The 18,860-nt window shown below is 48.5% G+C and overlaps 1 protein-coding gene across 3 annotated transcripts; it reads left to right on the top strand.

The window, feature by feature from the left end:
- The first annotated feature begins 9,477 nt into the window (after positions 1-9,477).
- Positions 9,478-17,056, top strand: actb2 (actin, beta 2). Of its 3 annotated transcripts, none has more exons than XM_078084691.1 (7): positions 9,478-9,600; positions 12,880-13,100; positions 14,445-14,574; positions 14,851-15,090; positions 15,445-15,883; positions 15,986-16,167; positions 16,272-17,056. In XM_078084691.1, exons 3-7 carry the CDS (start codon positions 14,452-14,454, stop codon positions 16,413-16,415), a joined length of 1,128 nt encoding a protein of 375 aa, XP_077940817.1. In that variant the 5' UTR covers positions 9,478-9,600; positions 12,880-13,100; positions 14,445-14,451; the 3' UTR covers positions 16,416-17,056. The 3 variants fall into 3 exon arrangements, with proteins under 3 accessions (XP_077940817.1, XP_077940816.1, XP_040047597.1); XM_078084690.1 differs by having other exon boundaries at positions 9,481-10,815; XM_040191663.2 differs by lacking the exon at positions 9,478-9,600 and having other exon boundaries at positions 12,018-13,100.
- The last annotated feature ends 1,804 nt before the right edge of the window (positions 17,057-18,860 follow it).

Raw genomic sequence — 18,860 nt, 5'->3', positions numbered from 1 at the left:
TGTGACATCACATCCTGTCCTCATGAATCAACACCGTCACTGTGATCAGTGGCCTGAATAGCTCTCCTTCCTTTTCCATTAGACTTTGTTCCGACTCTTTGATCTCTGAGGTGTTCAGTATTTAAACTTAGGAAATGAACTCAACTTTAGATTCAGTCCACTTATATGCAGATGATGTATCTTCTAACTGATGTTTGGTGGAGTTAAAACAGCTTCTTTAACTCCACCAAACATCAGTTAATGCAGTGAGAAGATACATCATCTGCATATTAGTGGACTGAATCTAAAGTTGTTCACTCTTTCAGCTCCGCTGTGGTCTCTTTAGCTGCTTAATGCTCCTCTGTGTTCACCAGTTGGCTGCTGTTTGTGTCTGTCTGCTCCTTGGTGCTGCACAGGTGGTGTACAGGTGGTGTACAGGTGGTGTACAGCGGCTTCAGCTCCTAGAGAAGGGTGGATGAGAGCCGTGAGGGAGAACAGACAGGGAGACTGTGGGTCGGGTATTGTGCCACGACACCATGAAGTCTTATATTTTGGTGCTCTGCGGCATCCATTCCCCCCCCGTGGCGAGCTTTTCTTTCCTTACCCGGCGTCTGGGCTTCTTCCGGTTTCCATTCCCGATGTTTGAGCTTCTGCTGAGCCGCCCATTCTTTGAGTTATAACAGTTCATTCACCTAAGACCAAGACCGTTTACATGTTATTTATTTCACTAAATGATACTACTTCCATCTTGATATCATCATATTTCCTAAATCATGGTATTATCTTTCATATTATCTATTATCTTTCACATCTATAGCAAATAAACATTCCATAGTATTTGATTGTTTCAGCTACATCACATACAATGTGTATTCATTCTTTTTTTGTACTAATTACACACATCTATGCTTGTATTTAGCTCACACTTGATGGCTTTCACACAAATATTTGCCTTATCCAACTCAGCACGTTGGAGGACTCACAGGTCTGTGTGTGTCTGTCACTCACGCAGTCTAAAGGAGCTCTGTTGCTCCACCCACTGGTAACAGCAGCGAACTACACCAGTACACCACCCGCCTACTTATTGAACAATGTCATTGTCACACACACACACACACACACACACACACACACACACACACACACACACAGCTACACACACACACGCACACACACACACGCACACACAGCTACACAGGGAGCATCACACATGTTCACATGGATGGTTTCACACACACACACACACAAGGTACATTTATTTGAGCTGGCAGGTGTTACCGGTCATTGCAACCACTTTCCTGTTGTGTCCCCGGGTCCCCTCCTCCCCCGGCCTCACTCCACCTCTCCCAATTCCTCCCCCTCTCTCTCTCTCTCTCTCTCTCTCTCCCCTTTTCCCTTGTCTCTCCTCAGCGTTTCATCTCCCCTCATCTCTCTTCATGGGCAGTAGGGAGGTTTAGATGCTAATGATGTGCCCCCTTGCAACAAAGGGTTGGAGGCCCCCTGACAGAGCCTCTTTGGACACACACACACACACACACACACACGTCCTCGAGCACCAACACCAGCTGTTCTTTGTTGGCCTCTTATTACAGAGACTCCCTGAAAGATTTAGCTGCTGTGCGTCTTTTCATTTTGACGTACACACACATGCACATAGATATGAAACACACACACCTTGTTAAGGAGAATGAACTGACACACACTCAGTTTGATCAGTTCAAACGTATTTAGTCATTTTTAAGAAAATAAGGTGAAATGTCACTGAGTTGTATTTGAATGTATTTGTTTAGTAATTGTCTCCATTGGTTTCGATCCCCTGCTGTGAATAATTGATGACTGGGAACTGATAATGGAAGGCAGCATGTGTGTGACAGTGTGACAGACACACACCATCTGCTGACACACACACACACAGGCCCACACCATGATATTACCCAGTCACCACACACACACACACACACACACACACAGTGGGATGATTAACATCTGGTGCAGATTGCCATCTTAAACACAGTGACCAGTCCCCTTTGAAGGCCGGACCAGTGGTTTCACTGGTTTGATCCCAGTATGCAGACAGACGCAGATCTACCTCATGTGTTTAAAATACAACTTAGTTTGCCCACAGATTTCATTCGCCCATTAACCCGGAATGAATGATTGGAACAACTTCTCATTAAGGAAGCTTCTCTCTCCCGAGTGAACCAGGAACTGCTGCACATTCAGGAATGGAGACACATCGTCCATCAGAACCCCATCGGACCTCCATGCAAAGCAGAATTACACCAGTTTCCTGTTGAGACAGAATGCAAGAGGACTCATCGGGTTTCCCATCAGCCGCCCAAAGAAATAGAAACCTTTGTGAGTTGGATGAGTACTCGCGCTGAGCGCAGTGCAGACTGATGGATCATATATTAGAACTATATTTATAACCCTTGCAGTCAAAGTGTTGGTGATAAATTGTTATAAAGAGCTGCTCAAGTAGTCGAGAGATGAGAAACTCCTCACGGAGCTTCATTTCACGATAATGTACATCAGCTGGACTATTCATGTTAAATGTGATTCATTGTAAAATGAGGAGTAAGGAAGAAGAGTTAAAGCTCAACATCTTCCACTTCCTCCCGGGAACAGCGTGGTCTCCTCTCGGACGAACCACAGACACGAGCAAATACCTCACACAAAGGAAATGTCAGTAGGACGAACCGAGAAGTCTGAGCGTTACCGAGGAAACCGGAGGACAAGAAGACAGCAAACGGCCTGCTGCTTACTGTGTCTCTCACACACAGGTCGTCTCCTTTATGTAACAGCTTGCCAGCATGTTCCAGTTTATCAGCTTACAATCAGACGAGCCAAGAAAGGTGCAGCTGCCCCTCGCTGCCTTTTCCTCCGTCTCCTGCCGGCCTGGAAGCTTCACGCAAAGCAGCGGCGTGGAAAGAGGCGGCGTGGAAAGAGGCGGCGAGTCAGCGGCGAGGACAGAACAACGGGACAGGGTGGGGCGGTGGGATAAAGAGAAAGTCCAGGAGGAGGAGAATTAAAAGAACGGTGGTTTGAAACACGGTTTTATAGAACGAGGGATTTGCCGCCGGTCCGTGAGCGCGAGTCTCCTTATAAGGCAATCTGGTCCAGGTGATTACCTGCAGACCTCAGCCAATCGCAGCGCAGCGAGTTATCTACCTGCAAACAGCTAATCCCTCTCTCTTCTACCTCTAGTCAGGACATAACTACCAAACACACACACACACACACTTCTTAACAGTGTCCTATATGTGTGTCCTCTACAGCAAAGAGCTTTAACAGCTGCTTGCACGGAATGTCCCAGCACACCCTGCAAGTTGTGGGTCTCCTCATTCGTGTATAGTTACGTAACAGCACAGGGATAACGCAGCGCCTCTTGACCTGCATATTTGGAGTTTGACTCTGCTTAGGGAATCCCACATCATTAGCTGTAACACACACAAACATTGTGTGCTTGTGCTTATGGCGCAGTCCTTATTTATTTATTTATCCTTCCCTGGTGGAAGGTAGCTTGAACCAGCCCTTCAAAGCCAGCGTTCCCACTTTAAGCCCCGGACAGAAAGTGACAGTGAGCAGGAGAGAAAGAGGAGCACAGCCATCGGCCTCACACGGAGGGAGAGGAGGAGCAAGAGGGACACATTGCTGCCAAACAAGCTTGTTAACCTTCACACACACGCGCACGCGCAGTTAATTACCGCGCATGAGAAACGTGCCAAAGTCTAGGAGATGACAAGGAGGGGTAAAGGACTGAATGAGTAAGGCGAGAACAAAAGAAGCGACTTCACTCGAGAGGAGGACCATCGGACATTACATCGCCTCATCCACTTTCCCCCAGTGGTGTGTGTGTGTGCGCCCAGCTGGTGGAGGAGGGAGGCCGGGGATGGAGGGCTCTGGGTTGTCGCTGGGGGGGAGGAGTGGTGGTGGTGGTGGTGGTGGCCTGAGTCACAGGAGGAGCATGAATGAATCCACCTGACGTCCCCGTCTGTCCTCCTCCATCTCTGCTCTTTCTCCCGCTCCGCTGCACCTCATTGTTCTGTACTTACGTTGCCAGATTACCTGCCCTTCTCCCCTTTTCACCCCCTGACCATAAAAGCTGAGGGTGGGGGTGGAGGTGAGGCGTTGGGAATGCGGTCAGCGGAGGTCACGCACAGATAAAACAAACCGCCAGGGATGACAGATGCCCGAATTAGGTTCTGCGCAGCGATTTCCTGCTGGCTGGGCGGCACATTCCTCAGATGACACAGGCACAAAGATCAGCAGCGGCGTAGAGATACACTTCTTTACTTACTTTATTTACTTTCTAGTGACGTAAATCTAGTGACGTAAATCTAGTGATGGTCACGTAAATCTATTGATGGTCACGTCCCATGTTTCCACACCTTTCAGATGGATCGGCATTAGATGTGTTTGCACAATTTGGTGCCATTAATTAAGACTGTGCTTTCTGCTTAGCTCGCAAGTGTTGAGAAGCTAACGCGCTGATATAAGATGGCGAGCAACACCTGACAGCCACGTGTCAGCGGCGTGATGGTGCGACGTCTGGAGAAAATACCCAGGTGTGCAAAACGAACACATATTTTAGAGGGCTAATCGCTGATATGAAAGTTTGATTGACACCAAAGCAGGAACACTTCAGCTCGTGCCTTTGGTCCATTTTTGCAGATGTCAACCACACGGCGTCTTGTCGCCCCCGAACGTCCCCGTCCCCCTGGGCGACACGCACAGAGACGCAAGGGCGACGTGGAAGACACGGCTTCAGGGTTGTGCACCGATGCCACTGAGTGAGTCCTGCCAACTGTTCACCTTATATGGTGCGAGGCCTTGACTGAGTTTTGGAGGAAGTCCCCGTCTCTGTCACAGAAAGTGACAACGTCGTGGTTTCCTTAGAGAGCCGGCGGCTGTAGGAGGCAGTACAGAGCAGCCTCAGCAGAGCAGCCCCCCCCCCCCCCCCCGCTTACATAAACACACACACACACACACACACACACACAGGGTTTTATTTCATGCCTGGTCCCACGCAGGGCTGAGTGACGGCAGAGCAGAAAGTGGGGGCTTTTATTCTGTTGTTTCTAATCCTCATGTAAAATTGGAAAATTTGGGCTCTCCCACCTTTGTACACACAGACCACAGATGAGGTACACTTACACACACACACACACACACACACCCACACACACACTTCTCCTTCAGTCTGAGAAGGAAATTGGAACGTCCTCCTCTGCAGTTTCCAGTTACTGAAACCTAACTGAAAGAGAAGTGAAATCTCTTGAATTGTGAATTCCCCTGTGATCACAAACGCAACACACACACACACACACACACACACACACACACACACACACACACACACACAACCGAAGGAAGGCACATGCACACAAGAGAAACATTGTTCACTGCTGAGTTGTTGATATACACGTGGAGTTGTCGTGGGTGCACGCAAATAGCAATCTAATGAGACGAACACACACACATATCTGCACACAAAGAGACACACACATCATTTCACAGTCATCAGAGGACGAAGCTGCTTTCCTTGAGACACCGTCCCATGTGACCGGTCTTACATTCCTCAGCTTGTTGTCATGTGACAAACTTAAAGATTTCCTTTTATGGACGTCGACGTTAAAGGAGGAGTGTGTGGGGGGGGGGTGCGGCCTCATAAACACAAAAGCATGTCAACAAACACACACACACCCGCAAAAACAAAGAATACACATAACTGCAAACGCACACTCCTGCCAACTCAAACACAAACCACGCTGCACAGAGAGAGGGGGAGAGGAGCGGTTGTGAAATGAGGCTGGCAGCAGCGGCGTCTTCACTCTGAATGACCGGTTTCTGAAGCCCACGCCAAGGCCGCCGTGTCAAATGGGTCAGAAATACACATCGGTGGCGTAAAAAAGAGGCATTGCTCTCAGGCCTCGGACCATGCTGCTCAGCTCCTTTTTGCTGGTGTTAGAAGAGGAGATGACCCTCATGGTCTGCGTTATCAACCTCCTCCTCCACCTCTCGCTCCGGTCCGGTTATTCCTGGTGGGAGCAGACTAAGCTCGGTCACTCATCCTTCTCCAAACTCGTCCTTCAGCTCTCCTGAAGGTTCACGAGGTGTTTCCAGGCTGGAGGGGGGGGGATGTGACCTCCGCAGTGTGTCCACCGTGGTCTCCTCACAGCCGAACGGGCCTCGATCGCCAACCTTTAAAATTGGCCTTTATTGAGTCGGAAAAGAACCAAAATAACTAGATTTATGTTTATAAACTGGGGACATGGAGCTAAAGCCCAGCTGCATGTCACAAATCACCACATTACATCATAGCTGACACCATGCACTGGTGCTGCGTAGCTTCGAGTGGACTTCGGCCGACTCTGGGCTGTAAAGCAAAGCCAGTACGCTGCACTAAGCTGAAAGAGCGCTGCCGCGAGTGAATAAGAGGCCTCTTACAGCACAGCATGTAATACCAATGAGCTTGCCACACCTTTCGGTTTGTTTTTTGGAATGCGCTAATGAGGAGAGGATGTAAAAACAGGGGAGAACAGAAGAAAAGGGAGGATGACGGGTGAGCATTGTAGTGCGAGAAGGCCATGGTGGAATGCAGTAGACTGAAAAAGACACTGTGGTGAGGGGTCGCAGAGAAAGGCGTGGCCGTTTCTTCTGAAATCTCTACAGGCAGCACATTTCTGCCTGCCGGTCTCCGAGAACCGGCTCTCCACTTCCTCTTCACCCACTTCCTGCCTCTGCTGCTGGGCCCGTGCCCTTATATGGCAGCCACCGGCAGCCAATCGGCGCAGAGCAGGCAGCTCATTCAAACAGCGAGTGTGTGTGTGTGAGAGAGAGGGAGAGAGAGAGGGGGGGTGCAGGGTGGGAACTGCAAACAAAAATGATACAATGCACCCTGCAAAACAATGAACCCCAGTAACACACAAACAAGAGGTGCTACAATGCAACAAAGCAGTAACGCGTGCACATGCGCACAGCGAAGTCGTATCTTTGGGGGCTTGCTATGCCGGGGGGTAGGAGGGAGAAGAGGGGATGCGGCGCACTGCCAAAATGCCTCTTTACACTTTCACCGCTGGTCCACACTGTGGTTGGTGGTTATCGAGCCAGGAAGAGGAAGACGATGACGCAGCGATATGAAGCGACAGAGGAAGCGTTACTGGCTGTAACGTTGCGTAAGGAAACGTCCAACCGGACCACGGTCCGAAATGTACGGGCGTGCGGAGGGGGGGCCGCCGGTGAAGCGGCAGCAACGGGACGAGGGGAGACCAGGAAGTTAAACGTAGGGGCCAATCAGGAGGCTGGAAAGTTCCGCTAGGAGCCAATCAGAGGGCGGGCGTCTCGTGCGATGAGCCAATCAGAGAGGAGGAGCCCTCCCACCAGACAGACAGATGGCGAAGGATAGATAAGCCTCCCTGGGATCACCACCATACAAGTGGTGAATAAAGAGTGTGTCCTTGTTGTTTTTTATGTGTGTGCGTCAGTGGGGTTTGCTCTTCTTAGTTGGGCTGTAAAGTTATAGGTTCTTTCACAATACATGTGTTTTTCTTGTGTGCACATTGTTTTGAATGTGAGACTGTGATCGAGCGTATATATATATATATATATGTGTGTCTTTGCGTCCTTTAAACGCAGCGGGATGTCTTAACACGCGGCTGTGGCCTCGCTCTGTGACAGCTCTCCATTAATGGTGAAGGCGACGGAGGCTGTCATCAGTCCCTGACTTGCACACCACCTGAATAAAAAACCACACAACCTTAAAAGGCACCTCAGCCACTACTATGGGCCAATAGCAGCACAGAACACCAGGAGGAAGTGAGGTGGGTGCACAGGAAAGGGAACAGAAAAAGAGAGGACAAGGGGCCTTGTGTGGGGTACAGAAATAAAAAATGTTTCAGAGAAGCTCCTTTTGTCTGACAAGAAGTAGTGTAATATCTGTACTTCAAGCACTTGATCACACTCAGCTTTAACAATCTATCCCTGATCGAATATTGGGGATAATGACAATTAGTGCTTAGTCGGCGCCGGGACGCCCCTTTTTGTTTTAGAGCTCCAGGCTTGTAGCTGAAGTGAGACCAACATGAGCTTTTGTCAGTTCAACTCCTTGAAGAGAATTCCAAGACTTTAGTGTTGTGTACATTTTGATGAATGACACAAGCTACTGGTCAGGAAGCCACGATAGGGTGTGTCCAATAAAATGTGTGTGTGTGTGTGAGAGAGAAGTGGGGGTTGGGGTTAAGGATCCATTTCGGCCCTAAATGGGAAGCTAATCCAATCGCGGCACGAACAGGCCAGCTGGCAGGCACAGCACACACACGCACACACACGCACACACACACACACACACACACACAGCTGGTAACTGGCCTGTGCCTCGGACCCTCAGACCGTCACCACGGTGATCCCCGGATCAATGACGCTGCACACCACCACCATTGGCTGTGTCAAGGTAGAGGGGGCTGGAGGAGGAAGGAGGGAGTGAGGCAGGAAGGGGTGAGGGGTGAATAGGGCTTCCCTCTCCCCAAACTCTGACCAGTCATAGATGGCAAACAATTGGCCGCTTTTCAACAGACTGCAAAGACGAGGGCGTGAGGAAAGGGCAGGGCATGGAGGTGTGGGGGGGCGAACGAAGAAAGAAAGAAAGGAAGGAGGGCACATTTGGGCTGCAAAAGTCTGTGGCAATCCGTCAACAGCGAACGCAAAGTTTTGCCATTTTAGTGCCAAAGGTTCGATAAAAAGATTGATACCACTCTCATAGTCCGCTTACTATAAGTGTAGAAATAAATTATTAACTTTGCCCATACCCACGGCCCATTATTGTTTTCAGGCTTAACAATATTTAACATGTTAACAGGCCTCAAGGCCGATTGTGTGACCTTTGTCAGCCACAGAGCCGAGCTGTTTGTCAAAGCTAAGCTAAACTTTGATCCAATGGAGGGATATAATACGTATAATCAATTACGCCATCTGAATCTCCTCGACAGTGAATCCATGTATAGCTGTTTCTTTTAAGGAGCTAGTGAATGTGAAAACCCCCAGCGTTGCAACATCCAGCTTGACCTCTCGTTACTCCCATTTTACTATTACACACGCACGCACACACACACACACACACACACACACACACACACACACACATCCAAAGATGTGGTGAAGCAAGAACAAAGCTCCCGTAGATGGCAGGCGATGTGCATTTCCAACATGACATCTATTTGCCTATCTTCCTCTTCTCTCTGTGGATCTACGTCAGGTCCATTCTGCTGGCTTTATCTCTCGCTCTCATCTCCTCGCTTAAAGCTCATCGCCGCTGATGTTTTTCTGTACTGAGCTGCAGCCTTGCAGTCTAGTGGACTCAGGGAGGCAGATGTTTGACTCTGTCAGTGTGTGTGTGTGTGTGGGGGGGGGTAATAGATATAGTATTCATCCCCACCCCCCCCTATGGCCGCCTTCACCCATTAGCAACAGGCCGTTCTTGGTTCCTCCCCCTTCCCCCACAGACACACAAGCCGAAAATTGCTTTTCAGCCGCGTCTGCCCAGAGGACTTAACGCAAGAATCAAACTTTGCTCACGATAAGCGCGACGGGAGGAAGTGGAAGAGGAGGCGAGCGAGGGGTAATGTGAGTGAATTAGTCATCGACGGCCTTCTCGGGTTGAGGGAAACTTAACTTACTGGAGAAACAGGAAGCCGTGGTGGGAGGGGCTAAGTGGAAGCAGGGAGTGGCAGCGCTGCAGAACAGGCGCTTTCTTCTTCGCTGGTTACCATATTTGAACAGAAAGACCTGCGCTGATGACGTCACACGTCGGTGTCACGGCGACTTCAATTCGCTGGTAAACACAGAGACCACACAGGCACATATGTGTGCTAAATTAACAGGGCTTAGCAAGGCCTGCATGCGTGTGTTTCCTATAGTTGTGAGATCATGGTGGTTAGAAGTCAGCAAAAGACTGGGTCGTGACTCACTCCCATCATAAATCCATATAAAGCAAAACGCTGAGCTTGCACTATCTTCACAGATAGCGTTTGTTTATGATTAGCAGTTGTTACCTTTGGACAACACACCCAACAACACATATATAAATACACGTGTTCCAGAAGTCAGTGGGTGACTAATCGACTTATCACATGGCAGCAGATAGTCGCTGTGGTTCCCCGGTGTGATCTAAATCAAGGGCGCTAAACCCACAACAACATAATAAGGGGTCGTCACAGGCCGGCCGCTGACCGGCAGATTTAAACAAGCTATTTATTGGAATAGTTTGACGTGACGGGACGTTTTCTTCTGGCCGGTAGTTTGATGACAAGATGGATGCACGTGCAAAACAATGCGCCTGATTAAAATAAAAGTAAGAAGTTGTAGCCGCCAACTACGGCACCGACGTTGGAGACCGCCGGCGGGCCGTACGGGGGCGACGTGATTTCTTGCAGCAACACACAGGCGAGGTGTTTTGCGCTGAAATGACAGTGATTTTCTGACTCTCCCTGACTCCTGATGACGGGGTTTGAGTCCTGAGCTTCCACTTGTAGCTCTTGTTAAAGTGTCACTCAGTTTGATGAGTGGTCTGTTTAACACACACTACACACAATACCTGGAGTGCCTGTGAGCAAACTTCTGTCTGGCCCAAAGATCCAGAGAAAAATGTCACGACGGCTCGATTGGATTCAAGGGCTTGGCAGCGAGGTACCGACTCAGAGAGCCTGTATTCCATCGGGTGTAAACACACACACACACACACACTATGACACATGAGAGGAGTCTTCACAGGACGGTATTCCAAGCCCTCGGACAGAATAAACTCCCACTGAAGAGTGTTGACAAGGCACCACTTAACCGGTAAGCTGTACTCACACGTTCACTGCACACGCAGCTTCCTGTTTACCTCATTAGACTGACAGCTGATTTAACTATGTGATGCAAAAGCTAATAACGATGCCAAAGTAAAGAAGAACACGTCGTGTCATTTATTGTTTTTCACCTGAATCGACGTAGGTGGGTCAGAGCTGACTCATTCATGCGCGCGTGCCAACATAAAGACACACACACTGTCAGCTTGAAAAACCCAGAGGCACTCCCTGTAGGCCAGATTAGATATTCTCCTCTCAATCCCTGTTTGCGCTAATAGCGTGAACGTGGGGGGAAACCGCCCTCAGCACAGAATTGGAACTTTTTCACGAGTCAAACAAATGTTAATGAACAAACACGTCACGGGCTCACATGGGTCGGACAGAGATGAACCAGGTTGGAGAACTGACCTTCAACGACGTGATTCAAGGCCTGTTAATCAATAAGAGGGCCCCGTAGAACTTTGACCACCTCGAAGGGTCTTAAACTTCAATCTGTAAACCCTCAAGACCGGATGAGTCGACAGGTTTATCCGTGAGTGTTTTTTTATTACATGATTATCACCACTAAATAAGTGTAAAATCATTGGAGCAGTGCAGGTAAAAATAAAGGCCGGCGTCAGAATCTGTCACACGAGCCGTCTTCATCTTTTCACATGTTGAAAGTGTTGTGTCACATCGCACGTTAAAGGGCTCATCCGATGCACGTGAGGGCGACAATGATGTCCATTTAAAGCTGAGTTAACAGCATGAATGAGGACAAGAACGCGGGGACGAGAACAACAGACTGAGCGAGGGGAAGCGGAAGCGTCAAAGGAGGAAGAGGTTGCTGTCTCAATAGATTCAGTCACAGCCAGTTTAAATGGCACCGAGGCCGCCGATGCTCTTCTGACGTGTGCGCTCGTAGTTTAGTGGTTGAGCGCAGAATGAATAAAGGTGTGTGCCAGATGTTTAATATTATGGAGAAGATAGTTGGGAGGAGGACACAGGGAGAGAGGGAAGAAAAATATGGGGGAGCAAAGGAAGTGAAAAAAGAAAATCCTTAATGTAAAATAAGAGAAAGGCAAGTGCTTAAAGGTGGGGCGTCAAAATGTTTGACAAGACTAATGGTTAGATGTTGTGAGTGTGGCAGTAAATCAGGAATGGACATTTTACGAGCCTTAGAAAAAACAAAAAATATCTGAGATTGTGTCACATGGACACATTAGTCATGATTCGAACAAGGCAGAGGGGGAAAGGCCTCCATTTTTTAAAGTCCACCCGTACAGCAATAAGGAGGACCAGGAAGTGGACATGGGATCAGGGTGTGTATGTATGTGTGTGTGTGTGTGTGTGATGGAGGTGAATACGAGCAGAGTTAAAATCTGAGAACGCTAACCAATGCCACCCTCTCCAGAAAGGACACACCTTTGTCAAACTGCTGAATGAGGCGAGCGGCCACCCAGCAGACCGTTTAGGAAGAGCCCGAGACAACGGAGCCCCAGAGCACAAGCACTAGATCCAAAAAATGAACATGAGCAACAACAAAAGGGTCGGCCTGCATGGGCGGCCATTCCCCCCAGCTTGGGACGGATCAGCTCCCACACCGTTATTGTGTGTGTGTGCGTGTTACGTGTGTCATGTGTTTGACCTGGTGATGCAGCTGCTGCAACTACCATTGAGCTTACAGCTGTTTTTTCAGAGTGGACAGTAATGTCAGCATCGCGCACACGGAACCCTCTATAATTTCACAGATTATCAAATGTTGTCATGGGGGAATAAGAAAGACCGGGGGCAGCATTTAGGTAAAAGGTCTCGGGCCTCTGCAGCCTTCACGAGGAGGAGTCATCGGTTCTGAACGCTTTCAGTCATCATTTAACAAAGCTAATGGCGGGTTCCGGGACGGCATGGTTTGCGATAAAAATTCATACGTGTAATTTAGACTGTGTATAAAACAGTTTATCTAGAGATTAGGTTTACTAGGCCCCACGGCATCAATCCCCTTTTTATTTTTTTCCAACCCTTCGCTACTATGGCCTCCCCTCTCTCGCTGCCTCTCTCTCTCTCGGTGCACCAGTGTGGACGCGACGTGCCCCAGTGCGTGACGTCGCACCAATCAGAGGGCGCAATTCCGAAAGTTTACCTTTTATGGCTCGAGCCGGGCCGCTGACGCAGTATAAAGCTGGTGCGCCCGCACCCAGACGACTCACTCTGAGCGCCGTCACACGCAGCTTGTGCGGGATATCATTTGCCTGAAACCGGTTTCCTTAAAGCGAAAAGCCCCCCCCCACCAAGAAGGTAAGAAGACAAAACTATTAATATGGAGATTATATAATTATGTTTCGAGTAAACAATGACCTGCATTGCTTTGATTGATTTAGATTTTTTTTGTGGTTTTAAATAGAAAATATGACTTGAGACCACGAGGTTCTTTGTTCTGTCAGTTATCAGTGTATTGTATTGAAAATAAGCATTAAACGACGCTAGTTTCTGCATTTTGGGCGTGTTAAAGCACGCACTGGTACTCGCCCGGGACCGTTAACTTTGGCTTATGCGACTCTCAGGTGCCTTTTGGATATAACCGGCAAATGAATATCTCGTTTTTATTATACTACGTGTTTTTTTCACCCTGACGTGTTAGGAATAATTCACATTTTATAAACTGCGCTGGTGTGCGTAATTTCCCAGCAGGGTACTTCGAAAGAGGCTTTTGAGGTGAGGTCTTGTGGATCCAGGCTGCTCCCTTTGTGCGCGCGATGCGGCGGGGTGTGACCTACTTTAGCACATTAGCTTAGCCACATCATGCTAACACGCCCTTCAAACTTGCCACGGGATCGCTTTCAATCAAGAACAGTTTTTATTTCGCAGTGACTTCCTGGGGCTTGTTCAATAACTACTACCCTAGTGACTTATATTTCCCTGGTCACAAAGGGAAAATGGGGCCTGCAAAAATTTTACTAATTGATTGGGAAAACCTCTTTAGATGAATCTCCATTCAAAGATTTCGGGTGTTGCCAACTTGAAAAAGGGCGAATGACTAATCGTCCCCCGCTTGCTAAAGGCGTGGCTTTCTGGAAATGGAGCCTCAGTCACGGACTTCGACCCATTCATGATTCAACGTATCGGTTAATTATGCGACATATTATCGGCTTCATTGTTTCTGATGTTTCGAAGTTCAAAGTAAAGACTTTTTTTTTTTTTTTTTTTACCAAAACGTTGACTATAGTAACGCGACCAACGGTCAGTTTAGAAGCCGTTGAGTGACGCAGCGGCATTGAAGCGGGGCTTTCCGTCGAATATTAGGAGAATTACGATTGCGCAACGGACCGGCCGAGCGGTAGTGAACCGCAGGGAGTGGTCGAACGATATTCTCTTTTTCCGTGCCGTCGCTCTGGCAACGTGCCATGGCGCCGGTATCCGCAAAGCGGCTCGAAACCGAAGCATGTCCTTATATGGTAACAGATCGCAGTGCCACTTCCTTTTGTCTGGCCTGGTTGGAATGTGGCGCGCGATCGCCACCCAGCGGCGGATCTCGCCAACTGCGGCAAAGCCGCGAACAGGAAGTTGCGTGTTGGCGGATGTGAGACTTTGCCTTTTTAACGGCCCCACCCTCACCGCTACTCTTTACTTTATTTTAAACAGTTCAGCCATGGAAGATGAAATCGCCGCACTGGTTGTTGACAACGGATCCGGTATGTGCAAAGCCGGATTCGCCGGAGACGACGCCCCTCGTGCTGTCTTTCCCTCCATCGTCGGTCGCCCCAGACATCAGGTGAGTCCTCAATAGTTATTTTCTAATTCCGGGATAATTTAATGCAGAGCTGCAAGAAAATGTAAAACTATCATTCTTAGAATTACTCTTTTGCTTACATTGTATAGTTTAATCCTATATCTAGGTAATCTTCATCAGTCATAATGGTCCACTTCCATGATTAAACTTTAATTCTATCACAGTACATAGCAAAGGGGTTTGCCTTTAACTTGCATGCACGTATTAATGTTTACTGCCACATCATGCACCTCTAACACATCCTGATCTCTTGTTCAGGGAGTGATGGTGGGTATGGGCCAGAAGGACAGCTACGTTGGTGATGAAGCCCAGAGCAAGAGAGGTATCCTGACTCTGAAGTACCCCATTGAGCACGGTATTGTGACCAACTGGGATGACATGGAGAAGATCTGGCATCACACCTTCTACAACGAGCTGAGAGTTGCACCTGAGGAGCACCCTGTCCTGCTGACAGAGGCCCCCCTGAACCCCAAAGCCAACAGGGAGAAGATGACCCAGGTAAACCTTATTTGTGGGCACATGCAGCCTCATTTCCTCCTGTTTCCCTCTCCATTCTCATCTGCTCCTTCCTCCCACTCTCCTCAGGACCCCTTCCCTATAAGATGATCTATCATCAACAGGTCTCTCTTGACTGTGTGCCTTTTCTGCACCTGTGTCTATGTTTAGCTGAATAGCTCAGCACCAATAGACTCTGACATGCACAAGTGTGAAGGAATGTTTACTTTCTGCACTTGTTTCTCTACTAACGTAATTATTAGCCTCACACTAATGCATGTAGTGAGTGCAGTGGCCACACAACAAACTTAAGCTGCGATTTGTAAATGCTAAAACCTATTTGCTTGTGTTTTCCAGATCATGTTCGAGACCTTCAACACCCCCGCCATGTACGTTGCCATCCAGGCTGTGCTGTCCCTGTACGCCTCCGGTCGTACCACCGGTATCGTCATGGACTCCGGTGATGGTGTGACCCACACCGTGCCCATCTACGAGGGCTATGCTCTGCCCCACGCCATCCTGCGTCTGGACTTGGCTGGCCGCGACCTCACAGACTACCTCATGAAGATCCTGACAGAGCGTGGCTACTCCTTCACCACCACAGCTGAGAGGGAAATCGTGCGTGACATCAAGGAGAAGCTGTGCTACGTCGCCCTGGACTTCGAGCAGGAGATGGGTACCGCTGCCTCCTCCTCCTCCCTGGAGAAGAGCTACGAGCTGCCCGACGGACAGGTCATCACCATCGGCAATGAGAGGTTCCGTTGCCCAGAGGCCCTCTTCCAGCCTTCCTTCCTCGGTACGTTTCCCTACTCGAGCCTAACAGTCACATAATGTAAATATGTTGCTCCCTTGGTTACCCTGCACCGCCACATGCTTACAAGTGTCCATCTCCCCTCAGGTATGGAGTCCTGCGGAATCCACGAGACCACCTACAACAGCATCATGAAGTGCGACGTGGACATCCGTAAGGACCTGTACGCCAACACCGTGCTGTCTGGAGGTACCACCATGTACCCTGGCATCGCCGACAGGATGCAGAAGGAGATCACCGCCCTGGCCCCATCCACCATGAAGATCAAGGTGAGCTGACTTGTGGCAGCGTCAGCAAATGGTCGTCTTGTTGCTGCTCGTGTTGTCGGATGATTCAGACGAGTATGCTAACATGTTTCGCCGTCTCCCTGCAGATCATTGCCCCACCAGAGCGTAAATACTCTGTCTGGATCGGAGGCTCCATCCTGGCCTCTCTGTCCACCTTCCAGCAGATGTGGATCAGCAAGCAGGAGTACGATGAGTCCGGCCCCTCCATCGTCCACCGCAAATGCTTCTAAACAGACTGTTCCTCCTCCCCCTCCCCGACCAAACGCCCGACAACTTCAGCTCTGTGCAAAACAACCACACCACACATTTCTCATACACACTCAGGCGCAGAGCCTAGATGACCAACTCATTGGCATGGCTTCAGTTATTTTTGGCGCTTGACTCAGGATTTTAAACTGGAACGATGAAGGAGACCGTAATGTTTTTGGCTAGGTTAAAAAATGCCCCAGGGTTCTGCAGTTGCATCTGGGGACTTCAAAAAAAATGTACATTTTGTTTTTTCTTTTGAGTCATTCCAAATGTTTGTTAACTGCATTGTTCAGACACATGATTCCAAATGTTAACTGCATTGTTCAGACACGTATTCGCCTCTGTGAAGGCTGCCCAGTGGTTGGCGCATACTTAAACATGGATGTAGTATGGCTTGTATGTAAATTATGTCTGGGTTTTTTGTACTTTCAGCCTTAAAAATATCTTGGTCCTGTTTAATTTTTTTTTTTTTTGTTATGCAAAACCCAATCGTGACCTCATCCCCGGGGTGGTGGGGCAAGGGGTCTCGACGTGATGGGGTAACATGGGGTGCCAGACCGGTGGGGCCAACCTGTACACTGACTAAACGATCCCAATAAAGTGCACATGTGTTCCGACATGACTTCTGACTCTTGTCTTCCATTAAAGGTTCAAATGTTCCCATTCAGGTGTTATTTAACAGGAAAAGGTTATTCAGCTAACTTGCAGCCTTAAAGTAATTCATGTATCTACACATTATTGTCCCAATGAACACCTAGCTCCTTTGACCCAAAGAACCTTTTTAGCATATGAATTGCCTCCCTTCATACTTCAGCTGTCTTCACCCTTGAGTTTCAGTAGAGAACTTCCATTATAATGTAGCTGTGGAAGGTCTGCGACCAGGATCATTTGTCTAACTGCTTTTCTTATTTCTGGTTGATCAAATAACTAGTCAAATGTGTAGCAAAAATGTCTGAGTTGACTTTAATTATGAATTCAACAGCATCACGTTAGAATCCTTCGTGCTTGTTACTGTTGCGCCAATTAATCAGACTAGTGTTTGATCAGATTCACACTGCCTCATCTCTGATCTGGTTATTCAGATGTGCTGCACACACCTGATTCACTGTGGAACAAATGTAAGCATTGTATCTCATTCAGTCCTGTCAGTGAACGTGACTCGTCTATCCAATGAGCCGCCCAACTAGATCAGTCACACATGTGAAAATAAGGATGACTGTCTTTATATCCTCTATCCTTAGTCATCGTGAGGAAGAGTGACTGTGGATGTTGGCTTAGTAGAAAACTAATGCTCCCCGAGGACACATTGAGCTCCAGTCAGCAAACACACACTGATTGCAACGGAGCCACACTTTGATCTGCTTCAGGCTCCCATGAACCACCTGCCATTGTGGATTCACAGTACTTACACCGGTCAGCCAGCAGATGGCGATGAAGCTCCATTTTTACTTGTATCTAAAAAAATGAGGCGTGACTGCTTTGAGCTGCTGTTTCTCTGCAGGGACCGAAGATGATCTCAACACCTCAGCTCATGTCAGCGAGCCCGTGTGATTGTTTATTGTATATATTTGGAAAAATGTATATTATTTTTGCTGGCTTACGTAATGATTGTGAATTTCCTTCTGAGGAAATAAAGTAAGATTCCATTTTATTAAATTGTATCCGGTTGTTTTGACCATGAATAGAGATGTGCACGTTACAGAGAGGAAAAGAGGATGAGATGGACGGGTTGGAATGTGCTCCACAGCGCCTCCTCCGCCTTTTGGTGCCGCACTAGAAACAGTCACAGGGAAGACAGAAGTTGGCATGCGCGCGTCAGTGCGGCCCGTACTTCATCTCGCCCATGCTCGTGGAGGTTGTCGGTCACGCGTGCTGGTGCGTTGCGTGCGCAGGTGTGAGTGGAGGGGGGGGGGTCGCAGTTCCTTCATCTCTCCAGCAGAGGGGGCCGCTGCGCCGCTTCAGCCTGACTGGCCTAGAAACTGGGTGAGAAGCAACTAGAAGGCTACTGCTGCTGACAGAAGCAGGCCAGCAGGGAATAATTGATCATATTGAAATACAGTAGCTTCTGGGTTTTTTTTGCGTATGCTTTGGAGTCATGTGCACCCCCCCTCCCCCTGCCACTCCCACCTCTGCAGAGCTATATCCAACTGTTTTAGGTTGGTTTGGTTTTATAACAGCTGATCTATGTTTCTTAGGATCTTTTTATTTTTCATATGACGAACATATCTAGCCTTCAATTATTCTGAAAATGAATAAAACATTTGTAGTCAGGGCAGATTTGTTAGCAGAAGAGCTGAAAGAGAGAAAAATGGTTGAAACGAGGGGTGAAGTGGAGCCCTGCAGGCATCAGTGGCCCTGACGCATCACTGCTGCACATTTACTCAGCACCAGATGTGTCATGTTGCATCAATGTTTCCTCACGGTTG

The sequence above is a fragment of the Gasterosteus aculeatus genome, chromosome 11 (assembly GCF_964276395.1).
Source record: "Gasterosteus aculeatus chromosome 11, fGasAcu3.hap1.1, whole genome shotgun sequence".
Lineage (NCBI taxonomy): Eukaryota > Metazoa > Chordata > Actinopteri > Perciformes > Gasterosteidae > Gasterosteus > Gasterosteus aculeatus.
The sequence above is the reverse complement of the archived record's forward strand: the minus strand, read 5'-3'. Positions and strand labels throughout refer to the sequence as shown.

Coding starts and splice junctions, on each gene's coding strand:
- actb2 (XM_078084691.1), top strand. CDS start 14,452: ATGGAAGATGAAATCGCCGCACTGGTTGTTGACAACGGATCCGGTATG. Junction 15,091..15,444: donor ACAGGGAGAAGATGACCCAG/GTAAACCTTATT, acceptor TGTGTTTTCCAG/ATCATGTTCGAGACCTTCAA. Junction 16,168..16,271: donor CATCCACCATGAAGATCAAG/GTGAGCTGACTT, acceptor GTCTCCCTGCAG/ATCATTGCCCCACCAGAGCG.